We start from the raw sequence: 23,265 nt of genomic DNA, 5'->3' as shown, positions 1-23,265 counted from the left end.
TGTCCCTTCACTCCTTAAGTTGTATATTTGGGAATCGTTCTATACTTCACTTCCTTCAATCCTTAACTCTATACTTAAGATTTTGACTTTGTTCCTTCATTTAGTGGCCTAAGGCCCTTAAACTCAAGTTTTACTCCATTGTCCTCGGACATGTGGCATGTGGCACATGGCATGTGACATATGGTATATAAAGGGTTTAAGTTCTAATTCGTGGTTATCCTATAGTAAATCACTCTAGAATAAAGGGTGAAAACCATTTGTGCTACATTTGGTATCAAAGGATGAGTCTTAGTGAGTACTATCTACTAAGATTAGGCAACTAGTGTCGTTACATATGCAAAGATGAAAACAATAATCTGAGTGGGTACACATTTTGGTGCAAAAACTTCACATTCATTCCTTGGGTATAGATTTTAGTTACCTCTAGTACCATATTATGTGAGCTTATGCTTGGACTCATAAAATGGATTGAGATGTTTTGTTTGCACAAGTTTGCGCTTGGGATTAATATTAGCGTATCGATGGTTTATAAGTTGTTCCATAAACTTCCCTTGGGTTTGCTATGAGTGGCAAATAGGCTGATCTATAGCTATTTAACACAACATTAGTAAATCCTTCCTAGGCAAGATTATAAGTGGATCAATCAAGAAGCTTGTGTTTGCACTGCCTACAATCCAATCCAAGAAAAGTTTATAAAATAGTGTAGTAATGATTACTTGAAAAAATAGATTAATCCTTACAGTGAAATTTAGTCAAGTTCAAAAAAAGAGTTATCAAGGACAAAGTATCAAATATGTAAATCATTTTCTCTTCTTTGAGAAATGATTTGTAACAAAGTGTAACTCATTGCTCATATTTATATCATACAATCAAGAGTCCCTATCTTAATGCATGTTAGAAATAATGGACTTACAAGTGATGAGTTATGGGATGGATAGTGGTGAAATGCTAAACCATTTTATCTAGGCTTGCTATTAAAGACTTGGGTTATAATGCTCAATTCTTTTCTGGGGAATCTTGCTATTGTTCCTTGAGTAGTTTGGTGTAGGATTAGTTTTGAGTTTGGCCAAAAAGAGTGTCACATAAGCTTGTCTATGTTGTGAACAAAGTTAGTGATGTTCAGTGTTGTAAATCTCTATTGGTGGGGTGTGGCATTTATGCTGCATTTTATCAAATAAAGTTGGTATTTAATACTCACATAAACATTTAAAGTAATAATTTGGACTTACTCGTGGTATTACTCAATTGATAATCAAATCATTATGATTTCCATATCATATTTATATGATCATGAGCAATATGTTATAAAGTTGCTTAGATAGATAATGAATAACTCCAAAGTGGTTGATATGAAATTAGTCTACTTGCAAATAATAACATTGAAGTAGATTTGACTTAGTTCTTAATGGTGGTCCATTATGCTAAGCTTGAGTTGGTACTTTGGTCCTTGAGAATTTACCCATTAAGTGTTAAAAAGGGTTATAGCATTTATTTGTTATGGCTTGTCGATTTATCTATTAGCACTTGAAGTAGATTGTTGGATGGAAAACATGTGAAGTTGAAATATTAACTTTATTAGCACTTGTGCTAGTGGGGGTGGCATTGTTATATTATGTGATGAGGAATTTTTCTTAAAGTTTGATTTTCCATGTCATTTTTCTTGTTAGTGTTTTAGCTTTATATTGGATTTTGAAGGTGATTAAAGAAGAGTGTTAATGCAATATGGATATCTAAAGATATAGTTTTCATAATTGAGTTTTGGATATTCATTTTGCATTTTGTGGATGTTGATGTTGCATGCTAAAAATATGGGCAAAATATTGGGTTATGAAAAATTTATGTTGAGGTGAACCTATGTGAAGTTGTTGGTATGAAGAAATTGGTTAAGTCTTGAGAATTTATATTCCTAGACTGAGGAAAATTTTCTATAAATTTTCTTAGATTTTTCCAATAGCTAATCTATTGATCATTTTGCCCAAAAATTATTTCATTTTGTAAGTCAATACAAATTAGTGAAAGGGTTAGAGTTAATTTTGGTTAGCTTAGACCATAGTAGGTAGTTTGTATAATGTGGCCTAAAAGGAGTGTTAGCTTTTTGGGGATAAGGCAATTAAATTGGATAGAATCTGGAATTAGTGTAAGAAAATGGCCATTGCAATTTTCTAGAAAGATGACCCTTGTGTTTTTCTTTTATAGTATTATGCTTGGTGGTAAGTTGCATCTTGCATTTTGTTAAAACTCTATATAAAAGTAGTGAGCTCTTACTAATCTTGACTTGGTTTTGGTGGCTCTTCATCTTGGTTGAGGATAGTGATATCCAACTTAATTGTTTAAGGTTGAGGTGTTAGTACCCATACTATAGCTTTATCTATGAGGAGGTTGTGTATTATATGAATACATCTAATAATTTTCACTTTAATTTCAACTGAATGTTGATCAAGTATAGCTAGCCTCTTCAAGGCATGCTCATAGTTGTTGGCTAGATATATTAGTGAGCTTATTGTTATACGATTGGATTTGAGTAGTCATTTAGTATGTGTTTATCCATGTTCTTATATCTTGTACTTGGGGTGTTATCTTTTTGTTAGGCAAGTATATGATTCAATAATGTGAGTTTAGTGTTTAGGTTTTGTGAGGCAAGTTGAAAAATAATTGTTGATTGATTTGTGACTAGTGATTGCTTGTAAACTTCATCAAAGAGTTTTGACACTTGTTTTACTCGATGAAGATTTATCAACAATGGGCTTCTTTACCAGATGGTGTTATAGAGGATTATGTCATTAAACTTATATAGTTTCCCCATATTAGCGTATCAACTCTACATTTGATGATATCATTTAGCTGCATTTAGTCCATACTATAGGATTACATTGAGTCTTGGACGTGATAAATCACTCTTTGATGATATGTTATTTGTAACTGAGATTTATTAAAGCTTTAGTTTCGGATACTAAATAAGGTAACTTTGACTTTGGTTAGTTTGGTTACTAAAAAGTTTTGAGTGGTGATTCACTCTTACTTTCTACTAACTTTGTTTTAATGTTAATGGTATTAAAATAACGCCTTGTTGGTGACATTGTTGATATTAAGATTGGAATGACACCATGCTCCACTTCCTTCACTCTTTGGCTCTATTAGGAGTTTGGCTCTGTTTATTCACTGACCCAAGACCTTAAAACTTGAGTTGCACTCCACTGTCCTTGGACATGTGGCATGTGGCATATGGAGGGTTTATGTTCCACTTCGTGGTTATTCTATGATAAATCATTATAGGATAAAGTGTAAAAACCATATGCACTACAATATAATAGAAATGAAGAAATGAATAATATGCCAAAAAACACTAATAAACTTACTTGATAAAACTTTCTATGGTATTTATAATTTATATATTAATTCATATAAAAAACTCTACTTGCTTATATATGTTGCAATCCTCCCATATAAGAAGAGTAAAGTATGTTTTTGTCGTGAATCCCCACTAGGAATTTATGGGAGTTCGTGAATAATAATAGAAATCAAAATCTTTCAAAAGACTCAAAAGTAATATCATATAAAAAATCAAGTCTATATATATATCCAAAACTAAAAGATAATTTTGCACAAGAGAATGCCTATATATTTATGACATGCTCTGCCACTATAATAGGGTCTATATTTCCCTACATTCTATTTCACTAAAAAGTTGGCACAAGGGTAGAAAGAATATATATATAGTCAAGTAGGTTTTTATCAAAATGATAAATAATTTAGCATATTGTAGTGCACCTTATTTCTCTCCCTTTAAACCAACTAAAAAAGGGGCAATTTCTTGATGAGAAAGCTATAAGCAACCAAAGGGAATGACTTAAGAGACGATTCATAGGGGTTCAAATATAGAGTGAAAGGGCTCATGAATAAGAGTGCACCCTTTTTTCTAATTGGTTAAGGGTCTTAGGATATTTAGGGTTAAATGTCCTTGGGTTTGAATAGTATTGGGTTGGGTGACCTCCTGGGAAGTCCAAACTCATGAGTTTACAAAAGCCTTTTATTAAAATTCTTATCAAAATGATTGATATTTCTTATAGTTCTAAGAAAATGACAAAGGGGAGGCATAATTTAAAATTTTCAAGTAGGTTTTTGCATCTAGCAATCATTAACGATGATTGACTATCATCTAGGATAGTTGATTGTTCTTGTCAAAGATTTTCACTGGAGTTATTCACATGTCACGGTCTTGTGTTAATCCAACGAAACATTGTCTGTAGGGACATAGAGAGAAAAGCTAGAGGCCCCAACCCTCATGAGTAAAGAAAGTAAGGTTTAGATAAACTATTATAAAAAGGCAGTTAACCCAAAGTTATATTCGTGACACTCTCCCCTCTTTAGGGAAGATCAACATCCTCATTGATGCATACTTTAGTCTAGACCACCGGCAAGGAAACAACTCTAGAAATGGCTATTTTATCCTCATTCATCCCCTAAGGTTTTAAAGATCCACAGTGAAAGTATATCTAAATCTCATCTCATGATCATGTATGTTACACTCACCTTCCTCTCTGGAGATATCAATGTCCTCTTTGACTATTTATTAACAACCCCTACTGAGCTAAGAGGAACTAATACCTTTATTTCCACACTAAATTTACTAATCCTTTTATTCCATTCCATGCAAGGCAACTAATCATCCACCTATACCACACTCTCATGGTGGATACTTTTGTCTATACAAAGGAAAGATATATGCATGGTGGCCTAATATATATGATTTCAAATTTAGGGGTAGGAATATAAATAGCCATTAATCAATACCACATACCATATGTAATGCACCCTATCTCTCTCCTCTTAAACTAATTGGAAAAGGGGCAATTGCTAAATGAGAAAGCCCTTAATGGCTATTTTATCCCCACTTATCCCCTAAAGTTCTAAAGATCTGTGGTGATAGTATATCTAAATCTCATCCTATAATCACATATATTACATATATGTATAAATGATAATTTAAAATTCTAGAAGTTCTCCTATTCATAAGCTATGATTATGAATATACTAGAGTACTTGCTATTGACACCTTGGTATAGCACACACAACACATTAATTAGTATTGTGGGTAGGACTAGGGATGTTGAGATTGCATGATTACCACTTCAAGCTTCTTTCTGTGCCTGATTGAGAGAGGAAGTGGAGCTCGACAAGAGCATTTGCTGGTGAGGAAACTTTGGCTTGTTTTTAATATGGGACAATCTTTTTGATGAGTGAGTAAGAAGAGAAGGGCAAGAAGAATTCATCCCTATATGTTCATACATATGAATACAAAAGTAATGAAAAATATTCTATAGTATCTTTTATTTATTCTTAATTTTATAAAAGACCTTGACATAAAGTCACACATGTTGGTTTGCTGACTTTCTTTACTTCAAACCAAGTGACTTTGATCTTGTATCTAGATCATAGTTTCAAAACCTTGGTCCTAGTTTTTATTACCTATCTAGGAATGTGATAACCATTATCACTATTGATAAAAATGCTCTTAGTATGTCCAAAATAATAGTTTAGAGTAAAAAAAATGAAGAAATGAACAATATGGTAAAAGGCACTAATAAATCTACTTTATAAAACTTTCTATGGTATTTGTAATTTATATATTAATTCATATGAAAAATTCTATTTCACAATCCTCCCATATAAGAAGAGCAAGGTATATCCTTGTGGTGAATCCCTACTAGGTGTGTATTTGTGAATCCCCACTAGGTGCTTATGGGAGTTTATGGGAGTTGTTTAAAATTCTAGAAGTTTATCTATTCATAAGCTATGATTATGAAGTCTCATTTTCAAGACTAATATTTCAATAATTTAGAGTATTGGAATGACTAGTAATAAATAAAAATAAAAATAAAAAATAAACTTCATTCTCAAAACTAAAACTTAGTATATAAACTACTAAGAAAAATTATAGTCATTATTATATTTTTTTGTCCATAAGCTTCTTGGAAAGTTGGAATCTTCAATATAGGAATGGCTTAAAAGAAAATCATTCCCCATCTTAAAAATTATAATTATCCCCACCCCAAATATCCCTTTTTCGGTCCTTATTAAGTCCTTTTCTATCCACAACAATGCTCACCAATACCACCACTACGTTAGGGCCTAAAGGCACGATCACTAAATCCCATTGGCTTTGCAACTTCCTCACTATAACACAAGAGGATTGCTTTTCTTCTTTTTCACAATCCAAGGCTTTGGGACGACATTTTGAAACATTATAGCTCTATGTGAGTGTAATGCACCCCCCCTTAAGCTAATTGGAAAAGGCATAATTACTTGATGAAAAAGCTTTTAATGGCTATTTTATCCCTATTTATCCCCCAAGGTTCTAAGGATTTATGGTGATAGTATATCTAAATTTCATCCCATAATCATATGTGCTACACTCACCCCCACTTCAGAGATGTCAAAGTCTTTATTAACTACTGATTAACAACTATTATTAAGTCAAGAGGAACTAACACTTCTATTTCCGCATTAAATTTACCAATCATTTCATTGTGTAAACTAGTTATTGTCTTTATTAATTACTAACTAACAACCATTATTGAACCAAAGGGAACTAACACTTTTATTTTTGCACTGAATTTACTAATTCTTCCATTATGTAGATTAGTTATTCTATGTGAGACAACTAATCATCCACTTGTACTGTAGTCTTGAGTGGATACCTTCATCCATAGGTGCTCTATAAAACAAAGGACATACTCATGGATGCTTAATACATACGATTTCAAATTTAGGGGTAAGAATATACTTTACTCAAGGGTATATATTTTAAGTAGCCATTAATCAATGGCAATCGAACCCATATCATTTATTTTGATACCACATGTAACATGGGAATCATGGGACAGAACCCAAATGGCAAAGTTAGGCTAGGAACACTAATGTGTTGGATTCTAACGGATTGTGGGAAGGCAATGTGTTTCCAAAGATAGATTCCTAATTGCTCTGATTTGGTGAAGGTGGAAATTCCAAGGGAGGGAGCAGTAGCCAAATGATAGGGCTGTGGAAAGCCCTAGCATAAATTATAATAACTAGAACGTAGTGCCAAAGGTAGTACAAAATAGAAAAGAGGATGATGGTGCCCTTGAGTAAAGAACTTCCTAAGATGGGGAAGTGGAGTTGCACAAAATGTGTAATACAAGGTGTTAGAGATACCCACGAAATTGACTCCGAGAAGTCAAAATTAAAAGTTCCAAAATGCAAAGGTTATATCAATGGGAACTAAAATTACTCAAGAATGAGTAGTGAAATTGAGATAGAAAAGGTATCTCTAACAGGTTTAATGAGAACTAAACCAATACAAAGAGAGAACCACCACAAATGGTCAAATGAGTCTTTTAAGTTGGAAAGCTTATGCTCTTTAGAGGATGGACAAGGCATGGTGAGCCTTCGGTGTCAAACCATTAGGCTAGGTGCCAAGGATGGAAAGGGTAATACATGTTAATATTACTTTATAAAATAGTTTATCTTTTGATGAGGACATTAAACTTCGTCTATAGGTGGTGGAGTTGTGAAATACAAATCCCTAAGCCCCAAAGTGGAGCCAAAAGGGCACCACATAGTGGTGGCCAAAGCAAAAGCTAAACAAGCATAATATGTTTGGACTAAAAGCTCCGACTTGAAAGGTCAAGAGTGGGAGTGGAACTCCCAACAAAGTGCTTGAGGAACAAGTATGAAGCGAACAATAAGTAAGTCTCTAGAAAAGGGACACAAGAGGACCAACACATGATACATGAAAGTGTCCAAGAAGGAGTTTGAAATAGAGTCCGAGAAGGAGTCCAAGGTGGACCCAAGATGGACCCGAGATAGAGTCCAAAATGGAGTCTAAAATGGACCCGAGATGGAGTCCAAGATGGACTCAAGATGGAGTCCAGAATGGATTCAAGATGGAGTCCAAAATGGAGTCTGGGATGGGTCTGAGATGGAGTCTGGGATGGACCCAAGATGGAGTTTGAGACCGAGACCGAGTCCGAGTCTGAGACCGAGTCCAAGTCTGCATTCGAGTTTGAGTCTGAGTCCCAGCCCGACTCTAAGTCCAAATACTAATACAGGCTGTTGGGTGAAAGCCCAAAGCAATCGTCCTCCAAAGGGGGGCTGCAGGGGGTTCTAAAAGTATAGTAGGGAGAGTGTGGGGGTTAAGCCCTAGTGGAGCCAATTTAGTTAGGAAAGGCCAATGTGACCTAAGAAGGCTATGCCCATGTCTTGGGTGATGATATCTCTATTGAAGAGTTCAAAGTTAAAGTGAATACAAACAGACAAGCGGGGTAGCTTGGTGAAGTGTTCAAGAGCTGGAACTAGCTCCCCTGGGAGATCAAATGGTCGATGATCCCAGTCCAAGCGTGGGTTACTTGGATACTTGGCATGGCTCAACAAAATCTCGCTCTAGCCCCATGGCTAGAGCACCCAAAGGTGGAAGGTGGGGAGAGTAAGTTCGCGTAAGGCTACGGTGTTTCGAAATGTTATCCCGAAGTCTCAAACTATGGAAAGAAAGAGGAGAAGTCCTCTGGTGTAGTGACTAAGGATATAGCCACATGTTGAGGAAGTTCTAAAGAACAGTGGGACTTAGTGTTTGGGCCTGTAGGCCTTGACTCAATGGCAGTGTTGGTAAACATGGCCATGAACAAAAAGGGACTTAGTGAGGACTAAAAAAGGGATATTGGAGAAGGTTGTTCCCCATATTGGGATGGTTATTTGCCGTCTCTTCGGTATGCATATGTCACAGGGGTGCAGAGCTTTATTAGTGCTTCACTATATAAACTCCTATATGGTCATGATCCAATATTATTAACAGAGCTGGGTTTACCTTTGCAATTGCCACTAATTACTAATGTTAGGTCGTGGAATCAGTATTTGATGAGCATTCTTCCACTTGTCTAAGTAGAGTCTATTGAACATTTAAACTGCATACAAGTGGGACAACAATGGCGCTACAACTCCCATCATCATTCACCTGTGGAGTACAAAGTGGATGACTTAGTGTTAGTTTATTTTCCCCATCTTATGGTACGTGGTTTATGTAAGGGGCTCCTTGCTCAGTGGAAAAGACCATATCGGGTGTTGTGGCAAGTTGAACCACAAGTTTATGAGGTTCGGCATGACATCCAGCAGGCCGATCCTCCAGAAATTATACATATGCAACAGTTGAAATGCTTCATACAAAAGGATCAAGAACAACTGATACCACCTACAGACCTGCTAATGCCTCCTCCTGACGTTCCTCCAGATCCCAGCCCATCTATGAGAGAACCCTGATGGTCTTCCATTATTCTAAGAGGAGGGGATGATATGAGGTCTAAGTATATGGCTACGATGCCGTATATTAATATTAGCATAGTGGGATTTTAGTAGCCATCAGATTGGTTTCTATCCAGACTATTCGCTCCTGTATATAAGCTAGGGTTTTTGGGCTAATTGTTGTACACATTTTCTGTATTCCCTTTCCATATTTCATGCACTCACAGTGAGAGTTTTAAATTTGGATTTAATATATTATACTTCACAATGAACTATTTGAATAATTTTATATCAAAAAAATGAAAATACTATTAAAATATTAAAATAATAGAAAATAAAAAATGATTTTATGTTATGGAATATCAATCAAGTTGCATGGCACTTCGAAATCTGACTTGGCTAAGGAAGTTATGAAATTTGGACCATGTGCATCAAACTTTTTTGGCATACCAAATTTTGGTTTTAAATCAATTGGTGTTGATAATTTAGTAGAGCTGCAAATTAAGTATAGTATTGGATTGCTCTTAATGCTTGGTATGACTTCTATAGAGTATTCTGATTTAACTAGAGCTGAAAAAACAAATTTGAGAAAATCATTGATTTCAAAATGTTTAAACTGTTAAAAAATTGCTATTGAGAGGAAGGGAGATGATTAAACTATTAATAAAATAATAAAAAATGGAAAAGAAAAGTTAAACTTATGTTAAACACTCTAATACAAAATTATCAAAACTCTATTTATATAAAGGCTTTGATCCAACCTCTAGCTAATATAGAAATATAATTTTAGTATAAATTCATGACTTAATCTAGAAACTTAATTTTAGTATAGATTCATAATAATCCCTTTTATGTGTATAGTAGGTCTTGAGTTTAAATTTCAATTTATGTCATTGCCAATAGTGATGATATACTTTCTTAGTAAATATAAAGATATCATAATATATTTATAAACTATAAATATAATATTAATCTAAATAACTAGCAACCAGTAGATGAATAAATATCTTTGAATGTCCCAGGGTATTCTAGCTAAAAATCATGCAAAAAATTCCATTTTAAAAATTTTCTAATTAAAATAAATTTAATTTCTATTTACTAAGATTGATAACTGTATAAATTGGTATTTTATTTCTAGATATAAAAATGTATTGTGAAACTAGATATTATACCTTTAAACAGAAGATCATAACCTCAATCAAAAGTATTTTGAAAAGTCAATAAAAGACACCTTCCATCTTAGGAAGTTTCCATCAACACGGCATTTTAGTCAATATGTTCACGGGTGGCTTCAAGAGTATAAAACCAACCCAAATTCATTCAAGTTCTCATAAACTTTAGCAGCCATGGCTTTTGCAGCAATCATCATATCTTTTATACTTTGCATTGGATCTCCCTCCCCCACACTAGCAAACCCATCTAGCATCATAACCGAGTCTGTGTTTAGGCAGTTCTTCCCATCCAATGTTGCCAATCCTTTCTACACCTATAGTGATTTCATTGCTGCAGCAAATGGCTTTCCTGCTTTTGGAAGCACAGGGAGTCTTGATGTTCAAAGGAGGGAACTGGCTGCGTACTTTGCAAATGTGAAGCAGGAGACTGGAAGTAATTTTACATAGCAAAATCCATTTCTCACTAATGTCTTGAAGTTTTTCTACTTGATTGTAGCACTGCAATTCATTCGAGAGATCAACCAAAACAACGTCTATTGTGACACTAGAGGTGGAGTTTCATGTCCGGCAGGCGATATGGCTTATTATGGAAGAGGTCCTCTGCAGCTCACTTGGTAAGTTAGAAATGAAAAACGTATGCAGTACAAATCCAAAATTTCATCTGCAGGAATTACAACTATGATGCCGCGGGAAGGGCTTTCAATATGAACCTTCTCCAGAACCCAGACCAAGTTGCTCAGAATGGCTTACTTGCATGGAGGGCATCAGTGTGGTTTTGGATGCAAAACTCGAATTGCCACACCGCAATAACACAGAATCAAGGATTTGGAGCTACAATTCGAGCCATCAATGGAGCGGTAGAGTGTGGCAGGGGCAGTGAGACACAACCAGCACAAAACCGTATCAATTATTACAGGGACTTCTGCTCACAGTTGGGTGTTTCACCAGGTGAAAACCTTGGTTGTGCTTAAGCTAAAAATCCATAATATTTCGAAATAAGTAAGAAACTTCTTAGGGAGTTCATGGCAAGTCAATATGTTCACGGGTGGCACTAACGACTTTGGTATAAAACCAGCGTAATTGATCCAAGTTCTCATAAACTTAGCAGCCATAGGTCTTGTGTTTAGTTATAACAGCCATTAATTATAGTATTGAAAGTTAAACTAACCTAAACATTCATAACCTCCTATAGTCATGCCGCCAGAAGAACATCTCGAGGAGCAGCAGTTGTTCATGGACTCGTACATTTACGAGAGGGAGGTTTAGAGCTCCCATTCCTTTCTTGGATTGTGCTTGCTGGTTGATGGCTTTGTTTGAACGACGCAGTGGCGATGCCTGCGCACTGCATCGACTCGGAGCTGGAAATGGTCGAGAGCAGGTTCTTGAGTTTCCCGAAGGCTCGACCGTTGGCGAGTTCAAGGCCCGGATGCACGACCGAGAAGTGTGGAAGTCATGGCCCATAAAGTAAACCTGTGCCGAGTTGCTGGTGGCTACTGCTCTCTCTGGCGCACTCGCTGAGCACGCTAAATACTTCCTGGTCGGGCTGTTCTTGATCACTGTCCGGAGACTGGACGCAGCCTGTTATGATGGAATTGAAGTCATAAATGTAAGCCTGGTATCTGCTCTGCCGCGGGTTTGCAACTTCTTCTCGTCTCTATCACTCTCCCTGTCTAAAAGCATCTTGGAAAGGTAACTCATGCAAACCAGGAGCTTGAAGCGGACGTGGTTCGATTCTTGGTTGGTGTTGCAAAAGGGCCTTCTGTAGAAGCTTCTCGTTGTCATGTCTTGACCTCAGAAATTCAAAGCCTGAAGGAAAGAATTCACATACAAGTCAAAGAAGTGTTCTAAATACCTCTGCGCGTGCGTCTCGCCGAAGTATAGAAAAAGATTCAATCTAAAGAAGTTAATGTCCACAAGTGACACCACATGTGAGACCTTGCAAAGTTCCACTGGAAAATTAGCGTCCGAGAGAATAAGAAACCAGGCCACCTATTGCTCGGACAAGCGACCCCTGGACCCTTGACTTCGGCCAGCTGCTCCTTCCACAGCAGAAGATCGGGCATTCCAGCCGTCCACTTACTGTGGTCTTCTGCAAGAAGCTTACAAATCGCTGACAATAGACTCTAATTATTTGACCTTCAAGCGAGTACTTTTCCCAGTTAACCCAGCTATCTGATGTCCCATGGTGCTCTTCCCATATACATCAAGCTCGAATAACCAGGTTCTGAGATCATCGCTGAAAGGCACGCTGAGCTTAAACCGCCACCAGCGCATTTGGCCATGGGACACTCGACTCGCCAGAAGAAACGATGCAGCACAGTACAGATTTTTCCACCTGTGCAGCCGAATATCGTGCTAAGAAAATGGATTGATCAATTCGAGTTTAGTCCTCATCCCAGTCTCGAGAGGAGACGTTGGATTATTTTCCGCTCTCGTCCTTATCTTTTTCGTGAGCGTGTATGCTGGACACTGTTCTTCTTTTTCTTCCCACTTTGCAGGCACCATTGATCAGAATCAAAACAGAGCAAAATCCACACAGTGAGTCACAAGCTAAGCTCAGGCCTCCTTTTATAATTCCTGGGGAACATCGCAACACTCCTGCAGGAAAAAGATCACAGAAACAATAGAGGCTTGATCACTCACCTGATCCGAGCCGGCGGAAAGTCCTTGAGTGACACATGGCGCTACCATTTCCCTATTTAGGACGAATCAAAAACTCTCACGGCTGTGACTTGTGGTTCAGCTTGTTGAGCCTCACAGCTGTCAAATGGACAGCGTTTGTATGAATGGCCCTCCCAAATCAATCCTTACAACGTTTTCAAGGAACAGTTCTTGGTCCACTTCTTCTTGGTTCTTTCCTCGGAAGATAAATAGAATGTAACATCTGATCAAGTCTGGTTAACGTGTTCTCTGTTCCAGTAAAATGACCAAGTCAGATTTGGAGTACTATATAAACTCCAGCGACCTCCACATTTCTCCTCACTCAATTCTTCATCAATTAAGTAGCATCACAACACAAAATCTATGTGAAGATACAACATGTCTTACAAGTTAGCCATTTGTCTAGTTGCCATTTGTGCCATTGCTTTCGTCCATGGATCAGATGAAGATGCCCTCCAGGATTTCTGTGTCTGCAACGGAAACAGCAGCACCATCGTCAATGGATTCACTTGCAAGCCTGCTGCAGCAACTCTAGCCAGTGATTTCATGTTCCAGGGACTCAGGAACCCCGGGAACACCAACAACAAGCTCGGATCCATAGTCACCAATGCAAATGTTGGCGTATTCCCGGGAATCAACACTCTTGGAGTCTCTTTTGCAAGGATTGATTATGCTCCATATGGTGTCAATCCCCCTCATGTCCACCCCCGAGGAACCGAGCTCCTCTTCCTCCAGCAAGGAACTCTCTATGTTGGATTCGTGAGCACCACCAACAATACACTCTTCGCTCAAACTTTGCATCCAGGGGATCTCTTTGTGTTTCCGCGTGGTCTCATTCACTTCCAGCTCAACGTTGGGAAGACACCGGCTGTTGCTCTTGCGGGATTCAACTCCCAGAATCCTAGTGTCACCCAGGTAGCCAAAGCCGTGTTTGCATCAAATCCTCCCATTTATGACGCTGTCATCGAGAGGGCATTCCAGATCAATCCCAAGCTCATTCAGCAGCTCAGGGACCTCATCAACCAAACTTAGTTAGTTTGTTCTTGTATATAAATTTCAATAATACCTAATAAATTTTTTCTTAGTTTATTGAACACTTTATATCTCTCCCCTTAAACTAACTAGAAAATGGTTAATTGTTTAATAAAAGAGCCTTTAGTAGCTATTTAATCCTTATTTATTCTTTAAAGTTCTAAGGATCCACAGTGATAGTATATTTAAATCTCATTCTATGATCATATATATTACAATGAGCCTCCATAAGTACTCCCCTCACCTTATGCTTTTGGGTGCCCTAGCCAAGTGGCTAAAACAAAGTCTAATGAGCTATACCAGGTATCCAAGTACATAATGCCACTTACACTTGGATTAGGAGAATTGACCATTAGATCTCTTAGGGGAGTTAGAGTTAACTTTTAAACACTTCACTAAGTTACTTTACTTGTCTGTCTGTGTTCACTCTAACTTTGGACTCTTTAATAGTTATATTATCACCCATCATGTGGGTATAACCTTCCTAGATTACACTAGCCTTTCTTGGCCAAATTGGTTCCACTAGAGTCCAACCCCTACATTCTCTTTACTATACTTTTAGAATCTTTCAAGACCCCGCCCTCCCCTTGGGGGATGATCACTTTGGGCTTTCACCTTTTGACTTGTATTAGTAATTAGATTTAGATTTGGATTTGGATTTAATTTTTGTCTTAGTCTCAATTTTAGCCTTGATATTAGACCCGGTCTTGGTCTCCATCTTGTATTCCTTCTTGGACTCCATCTTAGATTTCATCTCAAACTCCTTCTCAAACTTTATCTCAAACTCTATATCGGACTCTATTTCGAATTTTATCTTAGACTTGGTTTTGACACTTCCAAGTGTTATGACACTTACCATGTGTCACGACACTTACCATATGTTAGTCCTTTTTGTGTCCTTTTCTAAAGACTCATTCATCAATTGCTTCTTACTTATTCTTCAAGCACTTCATTTGGAGTTCCACTCCTATTCTTAACTTCCCAAGTCAGAGCTTTTGGTCTTAATGTGTTACACTTGTTAAACTTCCATTTCGATCACTACCATATAATATAGTTTCAACTCTACTTTGGGACTTAAGGATTTGTGTCTTACAACTCCACCACCCATAGATGAAGTTTAATATCCTCATTGAACAATAAATCTTTTTATAAAGTAACCCCATTATGGATTACCATTTTCATCTTTGACACTAAGCTAATATTTATCAAAGGTTTGCCACCAAAGGCTCACCATGCCTTTCCCATCCTCTAAGGAGTATGGTTTCTTCATCTTAGAGATTTATAAGATCACTTGTGGTGGTTCTCTTCTTCCTTTTGTTTAGCTTTCACTAAACCCGTTAGAAACACCTTCTCTATCTCAATTTTACTATTCATTCCGAAGTAGTCTCAACCTCTATTAATATAACTATCATACTTTGGAACTTTGATATTGATTTCATAAGTCAATTTTCTCAGTATCTCCAACACCTTGTATTACACATATTGCCCAAACTCTACTTTCATATCCTAGGAAATCCTTTACTTAAGGGCACCATCATCCTCTCTTTTATTTTGTGCCACTATAGGTATTAATTTTCATTCATCCATAATTTGTGTTACGGCTATCTATGTTATTTAGCTACTTTGTTGTTCCATCTCTTAGAACTTTCATCTTCACCACATTAAAGCATTTGAAAAAATCCATCCTTAATAATATATTTCTTTTCTCACAATCCATTAGTATCCACTATATGGGTGTTCCTCAAATAATTTATCATTTGGATTCCTTCCAATAATTTTTATAACCCATTCTTGGTCATTACTCTTTTGCTCTTATCCTTTGATTATTACATTAAGTAATATAGGATCATTACCTCCATCCTTAAGGTATTTTTTTGGTTCCATAGTAAAGGCTTTGTTTTGCCAAATGTAGAGGGTGTTTATCCTTAATAAATATCTTTATCATTTTCTACTAGAGGCTTTATCTATAGCGCAACCTTGTGACTTTTCTATAGGTATTTCCTTAAAGACTAATTTATTAAATTTATAATACCATTGTAATATCATAATTCATTTCACCTATGTGTCTTTCCCATTTAGTCACTTTGACCAAGTCACACTATTACTAATAGTTCAAATCAACACTCTAAACTAAAAACTTTATTCTTTGACCTAATAAGGAGTTTGTTTTTCTTTAGCTATAGGATTACTTAATGATCTCACATTGATACCTTACGTGTTTACCAATAGGCATTAAGTTTGCCAGACCTTTAAGTTGTTAACCATAATTCTAGAGGCATCCCTTATATTTGGCAATGCACCTAAGCTAACCCTTCTGGCCAAGGGTCCATAGCAATAGAGATTGAGTGTCTCTATCTTATTCACCACATCCTTAATGCCATTTGCATGAGAGTGTTTAAATTAGATATGCCAAACTTTCATACTAAGCAATTTAATTATGTATCATAATTCTGGAGCATCCTGTAGTGCATGTGGTTTTCACCCTTTATCCTAATGTAATTTACCATAGAATAATTATGAAGTAGAATCTAAACCCTCCATATGCCATATGTAACATGCCATATGCCACATGCCACATATATAAAGACAGTGGAGTAGAACTTGAGTTTTAAAGCCTTTAGCCATTGAACGAAGGAACAAAGCCAAACTCCCAAGCTTGTAGTTAAGGAGTGAAGGAGCTGGAGCATGGAACAACTCCCAAGTGTTCAGCCCAATGAGTGAAGGGATATGAGCACAAAGTGACTTGGAACAATCCCAGAGTTTCTAGCATCCTAATGCCATGACCAGTATGCAAAACGGAGCCAAATGGAGTTTAGCATAATTTTAGTATACTGGTGGCTTAATGCAAGGATATGGATACTCCACTAGCTAGCATGGTGTGGAATTTAAGCTTAGACCCAAACGGATGGAGAATAAGGATAAACATACAAATAGGAGTTTGACTATGCCTCAGGTGTGTCGGCCATACCCAACCTACCCACTATCCCTACTATATATTTAGAACCCTACCCCCCCCACCCTTGAGGAACACAAGCTTTCGGCTTTCACCTTTAATCCTAGGAATTAGCCTTTTGTGAGACACAAAATCCCTAGGCCCCAAAGTGGAGCCGGAAGGACGCCACATGGTAGTGGCCGAAGCGAGAGCCAAACGAGCGTAACACGTTTGGACCACAAGCTCCGACGTGAAAAGTCAAGAGCGGGAGTGGAACTCCCAACGAAGTGCTCGAGGAATGAGCACGAAGCGAGCAAAAGGCAAGGCTCCAAAAAGGGACCCAAAAGGACCAACACATGACATGTGGGAGTGTCCGAGATGGACCGAGTTGGAGTCCGAAGTGGAGTCCGAGATGGACCCGAGTTGGAGTCCGAAGTGGAGTCCGAGATGGACCCGAGATGGAGTCCGAGATGGAGTCCAAAGTGGAGTCCGAGGTGGACCCGAGATGGACCCGAGTTGGAGTCCGAAGTGGAGTCCGAGATGGACCCGAGATGGAGTCCGAGATGGAGTCCGAAGTCGAGACCGAGACCGGGACCGAGACCGGGACCGAGACCGAGACCGAGACCAAGATCGGGACCGAGACCGAGACCGAGGCCGAGGCCGAGACCGAGCCCGAGCCCGAGTCCAAGTCCGAATCCGAGTCCGAGTCCGAGTCCGAGTCCGAGTCCGAGTCCGAGTCCGAAGCCTGAGAGGGTGAAAGCCCAAAGCGTTCGTCTCCCAGACCCTGGGGGGTTTGGTGAGCTCCAAAAGTATAGTAAGGGGGAGGACTACAGTGGAGCCAGTTTGGCCAGGAAAGGCCAGTTTGGCCAGGAAAGGCCAGTTTGGCCCAGGAAGGCCGGACCCAGTGTTGGGTGATGAGCTGCCCACTGGGAAGTCCAAGACTAGAGTGAACACGGACCGACAAGCGGGGTAGCTTGGTGAAGTGTTCAAGAGCCGGCTCTAGTTCCCCCGGGAGATCGACTGGCCGATGCTCCCAGTCCAAGTGTGGGTGGCACTACCTACTTGGATACCTGGTGTGGCTCAACAGAACCCGCTCTAAGCCCATAGCTAGAGCACCCAAGGGCAGAAGGCGAGGAGAGTACCCAGGTGGCTCGCGTAAGGCCACAGTGTTCCGAAATGTTGTCCCAAAGGCCCAGACTGTGGAAAGGAAGAGGAGCAGTCCTCTGGGGTAGTGACCAAGGACACAGTCCCATAGTGAGGAAGTCCTAGAGGATAGTGGGACTTAGTGGTCGGGCTGGTGGGCCTCGATCCAGTGGCAGTGTTGGCGAACACAGCCAAGGACAGAAAGGGACTTGGTGGGGACCGGAACAGAGATATTGGGGAAGGCTATTCCCCATGTCTGTAGGCATCCTAAGGATGTTAAGGAGTGGATCTAGGATGATCACTCATGGATGGATGACCCAGTCTTTGAGAGACGGGATTGGAATGTAGGTGGTGTTGGACCACCAGTGTGACCGAGGTAAATGGGCATGGCCTTAGCGTAACGGGCCGATATGTTGGTGGTACCTTGGGGTGTCGATCATGGGATCGGACACGTGGAGCACTGGGACTAAGTGCTAAGGTTGAGTGGCATGGATGCCATTCTCGGGGCTAGCAAGCCCCAAGTCCTGAGTTGGGCTTATGGAGGTTGTGAATGAGACTCCTCCAAGTGGTCGGAGGTGTGGTTAAGTGACTAAAGTAGAATGGAAAAATTAGTCACTTACAACTTGGTATCGGAGCTGTTCCTTAGTCCGACTTTTATTGGTGCTCAAGTATATCACCACTAGTGTTGGCATCGGAAGGTCCGAGGAGTGGGCCTATCCTTGAGGAGTAGCAAGTCGGGAAGACATAGCTCTCCATTACAGTTCATGTGTGAACTTGTAAACGAGGTGGTGGATAGAAAAGGGCCAATAATGGAACGACTTTGGGATCTTGGGAACAGTATATGGTTTTCCTCAAAGAGTTGAGGATGTGATCCAGATGAGCGTTTGACTTAGCAAACTGGCTAATGTAGTTGTGGTAAACAACTACAGTTGGGATCACGGGAAAGATAAAGACTCCAAAGCAATAAAGGAGTCACAAGATTTTCCTCATATAGTTGAGGTTGGTGCTCATGAATGTGAGACCAGAAGTAATGACCGTGGGAGGTCAAATACGGAAGAGGACTCAAGTCCTTGAAAAGGTAGCCGGGGCAACCTCTAATAAATGCTGGAATAACCCCAGGAGTTGGGGGTGTATTAAGTGGATGAGTTGGTGTTCTCATCACATGGACAAGTAGTCCTAAGGGGCAAAGGTTGCCCCCAGAGAACAAAATCAAGTGTCAGAGTAACACTTGTGAAAATAGTCCTTTTGAGTAGGACAGGAATGCAAGAAGTGTATTCCAGTGAGTTTGTGCCTCACAAGTGGGACCTTACGGGTCTGTGGATTAACCAAGTCCAAAATTGCTGGATGACTCAAGTAGAGTCAACGGATGGTCCTAAAAGGACTGATAGAAGCATTTGGACTGAGGTGTGTTGTACCCCACAAAGGATGGGGGGGGATCATAGGATCCAAGGATGAGAACAGAGGGTATCTCATCGATGGCAAAATATGCCATGCTAAAGTTATGGGAAAGGTGTTCCCAGAAGAAAACAACTTTGACATAAATTTGTGTGTGACCTCTATGGTGCAGTGCTAACGGATGGTTGGCATGAGAAAGAGCAGTGTTGGTCTTGGCAAAGACTTAGACACGAAGGGGAAATGTCATAGAGGTAGGCTCGTGGAGCCGATGGTGTGGAGACACCAAATGTGCCAAGGTGTGATACCTTGAGGCTATGTTGGTGGGTTCATGAGAACCCCTTGCTAAAGGAATCCCAATGGAAATGGGAATAGCATAGCCTAAGCCGCAAAGCATGCAGTTGGAGTGTGGTGACCCAGATAATGATAGAGGTGTGAAAGCACCAAGCAATGAGTTGTAGGACTTGACAACTATGAGGCAACTAAGCAAGAGGTGCAAAATAACTGGTTAAACGGGTAGATGGTAGCTACCCAAGACTTCTTAATAGCATAGGGAAGTTGGATATACCTTTACGGGGGATAAGTTGCTTGTGTTGCGATATAGTAAGTCAATGTCATAAAAGGAAATACTCATTGTCAAGAAAGCCATCATTGGGACACCCGAACACTCTAGAACACCAGAAGCTGGTGTTTGATGTCGCGAGGGCAATGGATAAAGCCCAAGGGACTAAGTCCCTAGCGAATGATGGATAGAAGGTGCTATCCAAATGTCCAAGGTTGCGGAGACAGGAGAGGACTGTCTACCCGAGTTGGACAAAACCAAAAATGGAATTTTGGCAAGGCTAGTGATGGGCATGTAAAGGCCCATAAGCAACAATGTAATCCCAGTGTGTGGGATTATAAGGTGAGCATACCCGGATTGAAGAACCACTCCCTAGGCTATTGGGTAGGTTCATCCCTAAGAATACTTGCTAAAGCATGATAGAAAGTGCGAAGCTATCCTCCTGGTCTGGAGGAGAATGACCAAAGGAAAGGTGTGAAGCCAAAAAGCAAGAAGTAAGGGGATAGAACCGAACCGTAGGAATCAAAGGGCATAACCAAGGTTGGTTATGCCAGCTGGAAGTGGAGAATCAAGTGGGGGCTCGAGGGTGTTGCCGCTAGCAACCGTGATGCCATGGAGAGTCTAAAATATGGAATTGTCCATGTTAGACTATGTGGCATTTGGAAGGCTTGCTAAAAGGGAGGCCTTAGCAAGCTAAGGGACAGAGTTCCTTCAAGGTTCCCAAAGACGATTCTAGGTAGCTTAGTACCTAGAAAGGCCAAGTGTAAATGGTTCATGGAACGCGCGAAATCAGAGTGGCGCAGCAGAAGCGTGGTCTTGAAGCTTGCCATGAGGCAAGGCTATCAAGGTTAGGGAAGTAGTTCCCAAGTGTTCAAAGAGAAGGCTTTGAACGAAAGTCGATGGTCAAGGACTTTCACGCTTATGCAGGAACCATGTTACAGTGGTCGGAGGACTTGCCAAGCGAGATTGGCATGTCGGGGGAACCAATACCCTAGTTGAAGGTGATAACTTCAAAAAGGGTGGGCCATGGGGCCGAGCATGGAGGAGTCCATGCATGATCACAGACTTGTCAAGTGAGAGGACTTGGCAATGTGGAGGAACTAGGTTCCTAAGCTATGATCTATAGCGCGCTTTGAGTATAAGTTGGTGCACCGGCGTGGGGAGTCACGCCAGGCATCTTGTGTGATGCCATCCGTAGATGCATATACGGAGGTTGGGTTCGAGTCCCAACCCTCTAGTGCTTGGGTTCGAGTCCCAAATCACTAGGGCGTGGTGATGGTTTGGAATATGAGGACACTCATATTTCGGTGGTCATGGACTCTCAGTGGGGAGATTGGTTTGGGCACACCGCCAAGCGAGGGATGCCTCGGAGTCGTGATGCACAGTTAGATTGCTTAGTGTGAAAGCTCAGCATATCTAACTTGAACACTTTGGTGCAAGTGGCACCAAGGTCGTGGTGAGTGAGATGGGGACACCTAATCTCAGTTGCTATGAACCCTTGGCCGTAAGGGCTAGCTTGGGTGCACCGCCAAGTGTGGGGGATGCCCCCAGGGTTATAGTCAACAACTTGGAGGTCTAGAAAACCAAGTACCTCTTGGCAACTCTGTTAAGGTGCCAAGGTGAGATCACTAGGTGATCTTATGGCCAGATAAGGACAAGGTCCTTGGTTGGCTAAGGAATGAAGTTCCTGGTTCAAAATGTTGAAATTGAATTGTTTAAGGTGGTGTGGCTTGGTCGTGATAACCAAGTGGGAAGAGCACCTAAGGGAAATAAACTATGTCCGTGCGATGGCATAGTGAGTCCGAGGAAAGTAGTCTCTATAAAAGACCCATGGGAGGGTCACGAAGTTGGGCCGTAGATAGAGCCCATAGCAGAAGATGCTAAAGAGACGTACTAGGGGTGAACATCCTCCGGACTTGGCAAAGAAGAGTCTTTGCTATGGAACCGAAACAATACCTCAAGGAGGGAGGTAGAGATTCGATGTTGCTTGGTGCAACAATCAACGGATAGGAGCAAAAGATGAGTGGCCAAGATAGGGCCGTGGAATCCCTTGGAAGGAATCCAAGTGACAAAGTTAGGCGAGGAACACTATTGTGTTGGACGCTAACAAGTTGCGGGAAAGGAAGTGTGTTTCCAAGGAGGGATTCTGAAATGCTCCGATTTGGCGAAAGTGGAAGCTCCAAGGGAGGGAGCGGTAAGGTAGCCAAATGATAGGGCCATGAACAGCCTTAGCACAAAGTATGATAACTAGAACTTTAGCACGAAATAGAAAAGAGGATGATGGTGCCCTCGAGTAGAGAACTTCCTAGGATGGGAAGTGGAGTTGCACAAAAGGTGCAAGGCAAGGTGTCGGAGACACCTAGGAAATTGACTCCAAGAAGTCAAAATTCAAAGTTCCAAAGTGCAAAGGTTATACCGATGGAAATTGAGACTATTCGAGAAGGAGTAGTGGGATTGACTTAGAGAAGGGTCTCTAAGAGGTTTAGCGAGAACTAAACCAATAAAAGGAGAGAACCATTACATGTGGTCCAATCAGTTTCTAAGTTGGAGAGACTACGCTCCTTAAAGGATGAACAAGGCATGGTGAGCCTTTGGTGTCAAACCATAGACAAAGATTGGCTAGGTGCCAAGGATGGAAATGGTAACACGTGTGGGTGTTATTTTATGAAAGGGTTTACTGTTCGATGAGGACATCGAACTTCGTCTATGGGTGGTGGAGTTGTGAGACACAAAATCCCTAGGCCCCAAAGTGGAGCCGGAAGGACGCCACATGGTAGTGGCCGAAGCGAGAGCCAAACGAGCATAACACGTTTGGACCAAAAGCTCCGACATGAAAAGTCAAGAGCGGGAGTGGAACTCCCAACGAAGTGCTCGAGGAATGAGCACGAAGCGAGCAAAAGGCGAGGCTCCAAAAAGGGACCCAAAAGGACCAACACATGACATGTGGGAGTGTCCGAGATGGACCCGAGTTGGAGTCTGAAGTGGAGTCCGAGATGGACCCGAGTTGGAGTCCGAAGTGGAGTCCGAGATGGACCCGAGATGGAGTCCGAGATGGAGTCCGAAGTGGAGTCCGAGGTGGACCCGAGATGGACCCGAGTTGG

The 23,265-nt window shown here is 40.3% G+C and overlaps 2 protein-coding genes across 2 annotated transcripts; both read left to right on the top strand.

Moving 5' to 3' along the window:
- The first annotated feature begins 10,616 nt into the window (after positions 1–10,616).
- LOC9639843 (chitinase 6) lies at positions 10,617–11,476 on the top strand. The gene is made up of 3 exons (XM_002986208.2): positions 10,617–10,875; positions 10,939–11,056; positions 11,110–11,476. The coding sequence occupies exons 1-3, from the start codon at positions 10,617–10,619 to the stop codon at positions 11,411–11,413; spliced, it is 681 nt and encodes a 226-aa protein (XP_002986254.2). The 3' UTR covers positions 11,414–11,476.
- A 2,005-nt stretch (positions 11,477–13,481) lies between these two features.
- On the top strand, positions 13,482–14,135 carry LOC112340908 (germin-like protein subfamily 1 member 18). Its single transcript, XM_024660091.1, has one exon. It carries the CDS (start codon positions 13,482–13,484, stop codon positions 14,133–14,135), a length of 654 nt encoding a protein of 217 aa, XP_024515859.1.
- The last annotated feature ends 9,130 nt before the right edge of the window (positions 14,136–23,265 follow it).

This window comes from Selaginella moellendorffii, unplaced genomic scaffold (assembly GCF_000143415.4).
Source record: "Selaginella moellendorffii unplaced genomic scaffold, v1.0 SELMOscaffold_72, whole genome shotgun sequence".
NCBI classification, from domain to species: domain Eukaryota; kingdom Viridiplantae; phylum Streptophyta; class Lycopodiopsida; order Selaginellales; family Selaginellaceae; genus Selaginella; species Selaginella moellendorffii.
This window is presented reverse-complemented; position numbering and strand designations above follow the sequence as displayed.

Coding starts and splice junctions, on each gene's coding strand:
- LOC9639843 (XM_002986208.2), top strand. CDS start 10,617: ATGGCTTTTGCAGCAATCATCATATCTTTTATACTTTGCATTGGATCT. Junction 10,876..10,938: donor TGTGAAGCAGGAGACTGGAA/GTAATTTTACAT, acceptor ACTTGATTGTAG/CACTGCAATTCATTCGAGAG. Junction 11,057..11,109: donor GGTCCTCTGCAGCTCACTTG/GTAAGTTAGAAA, acceptor TTTCATCTGCAG/GAATTACAACTATGATGCCG.
- LOC112340908 (XM_024660091.1), top strand. CDS start 13,482: ATGTCTTACAAGTTAGCCATTTGTCTAGTTGCCATTTGTGCCATTGCT.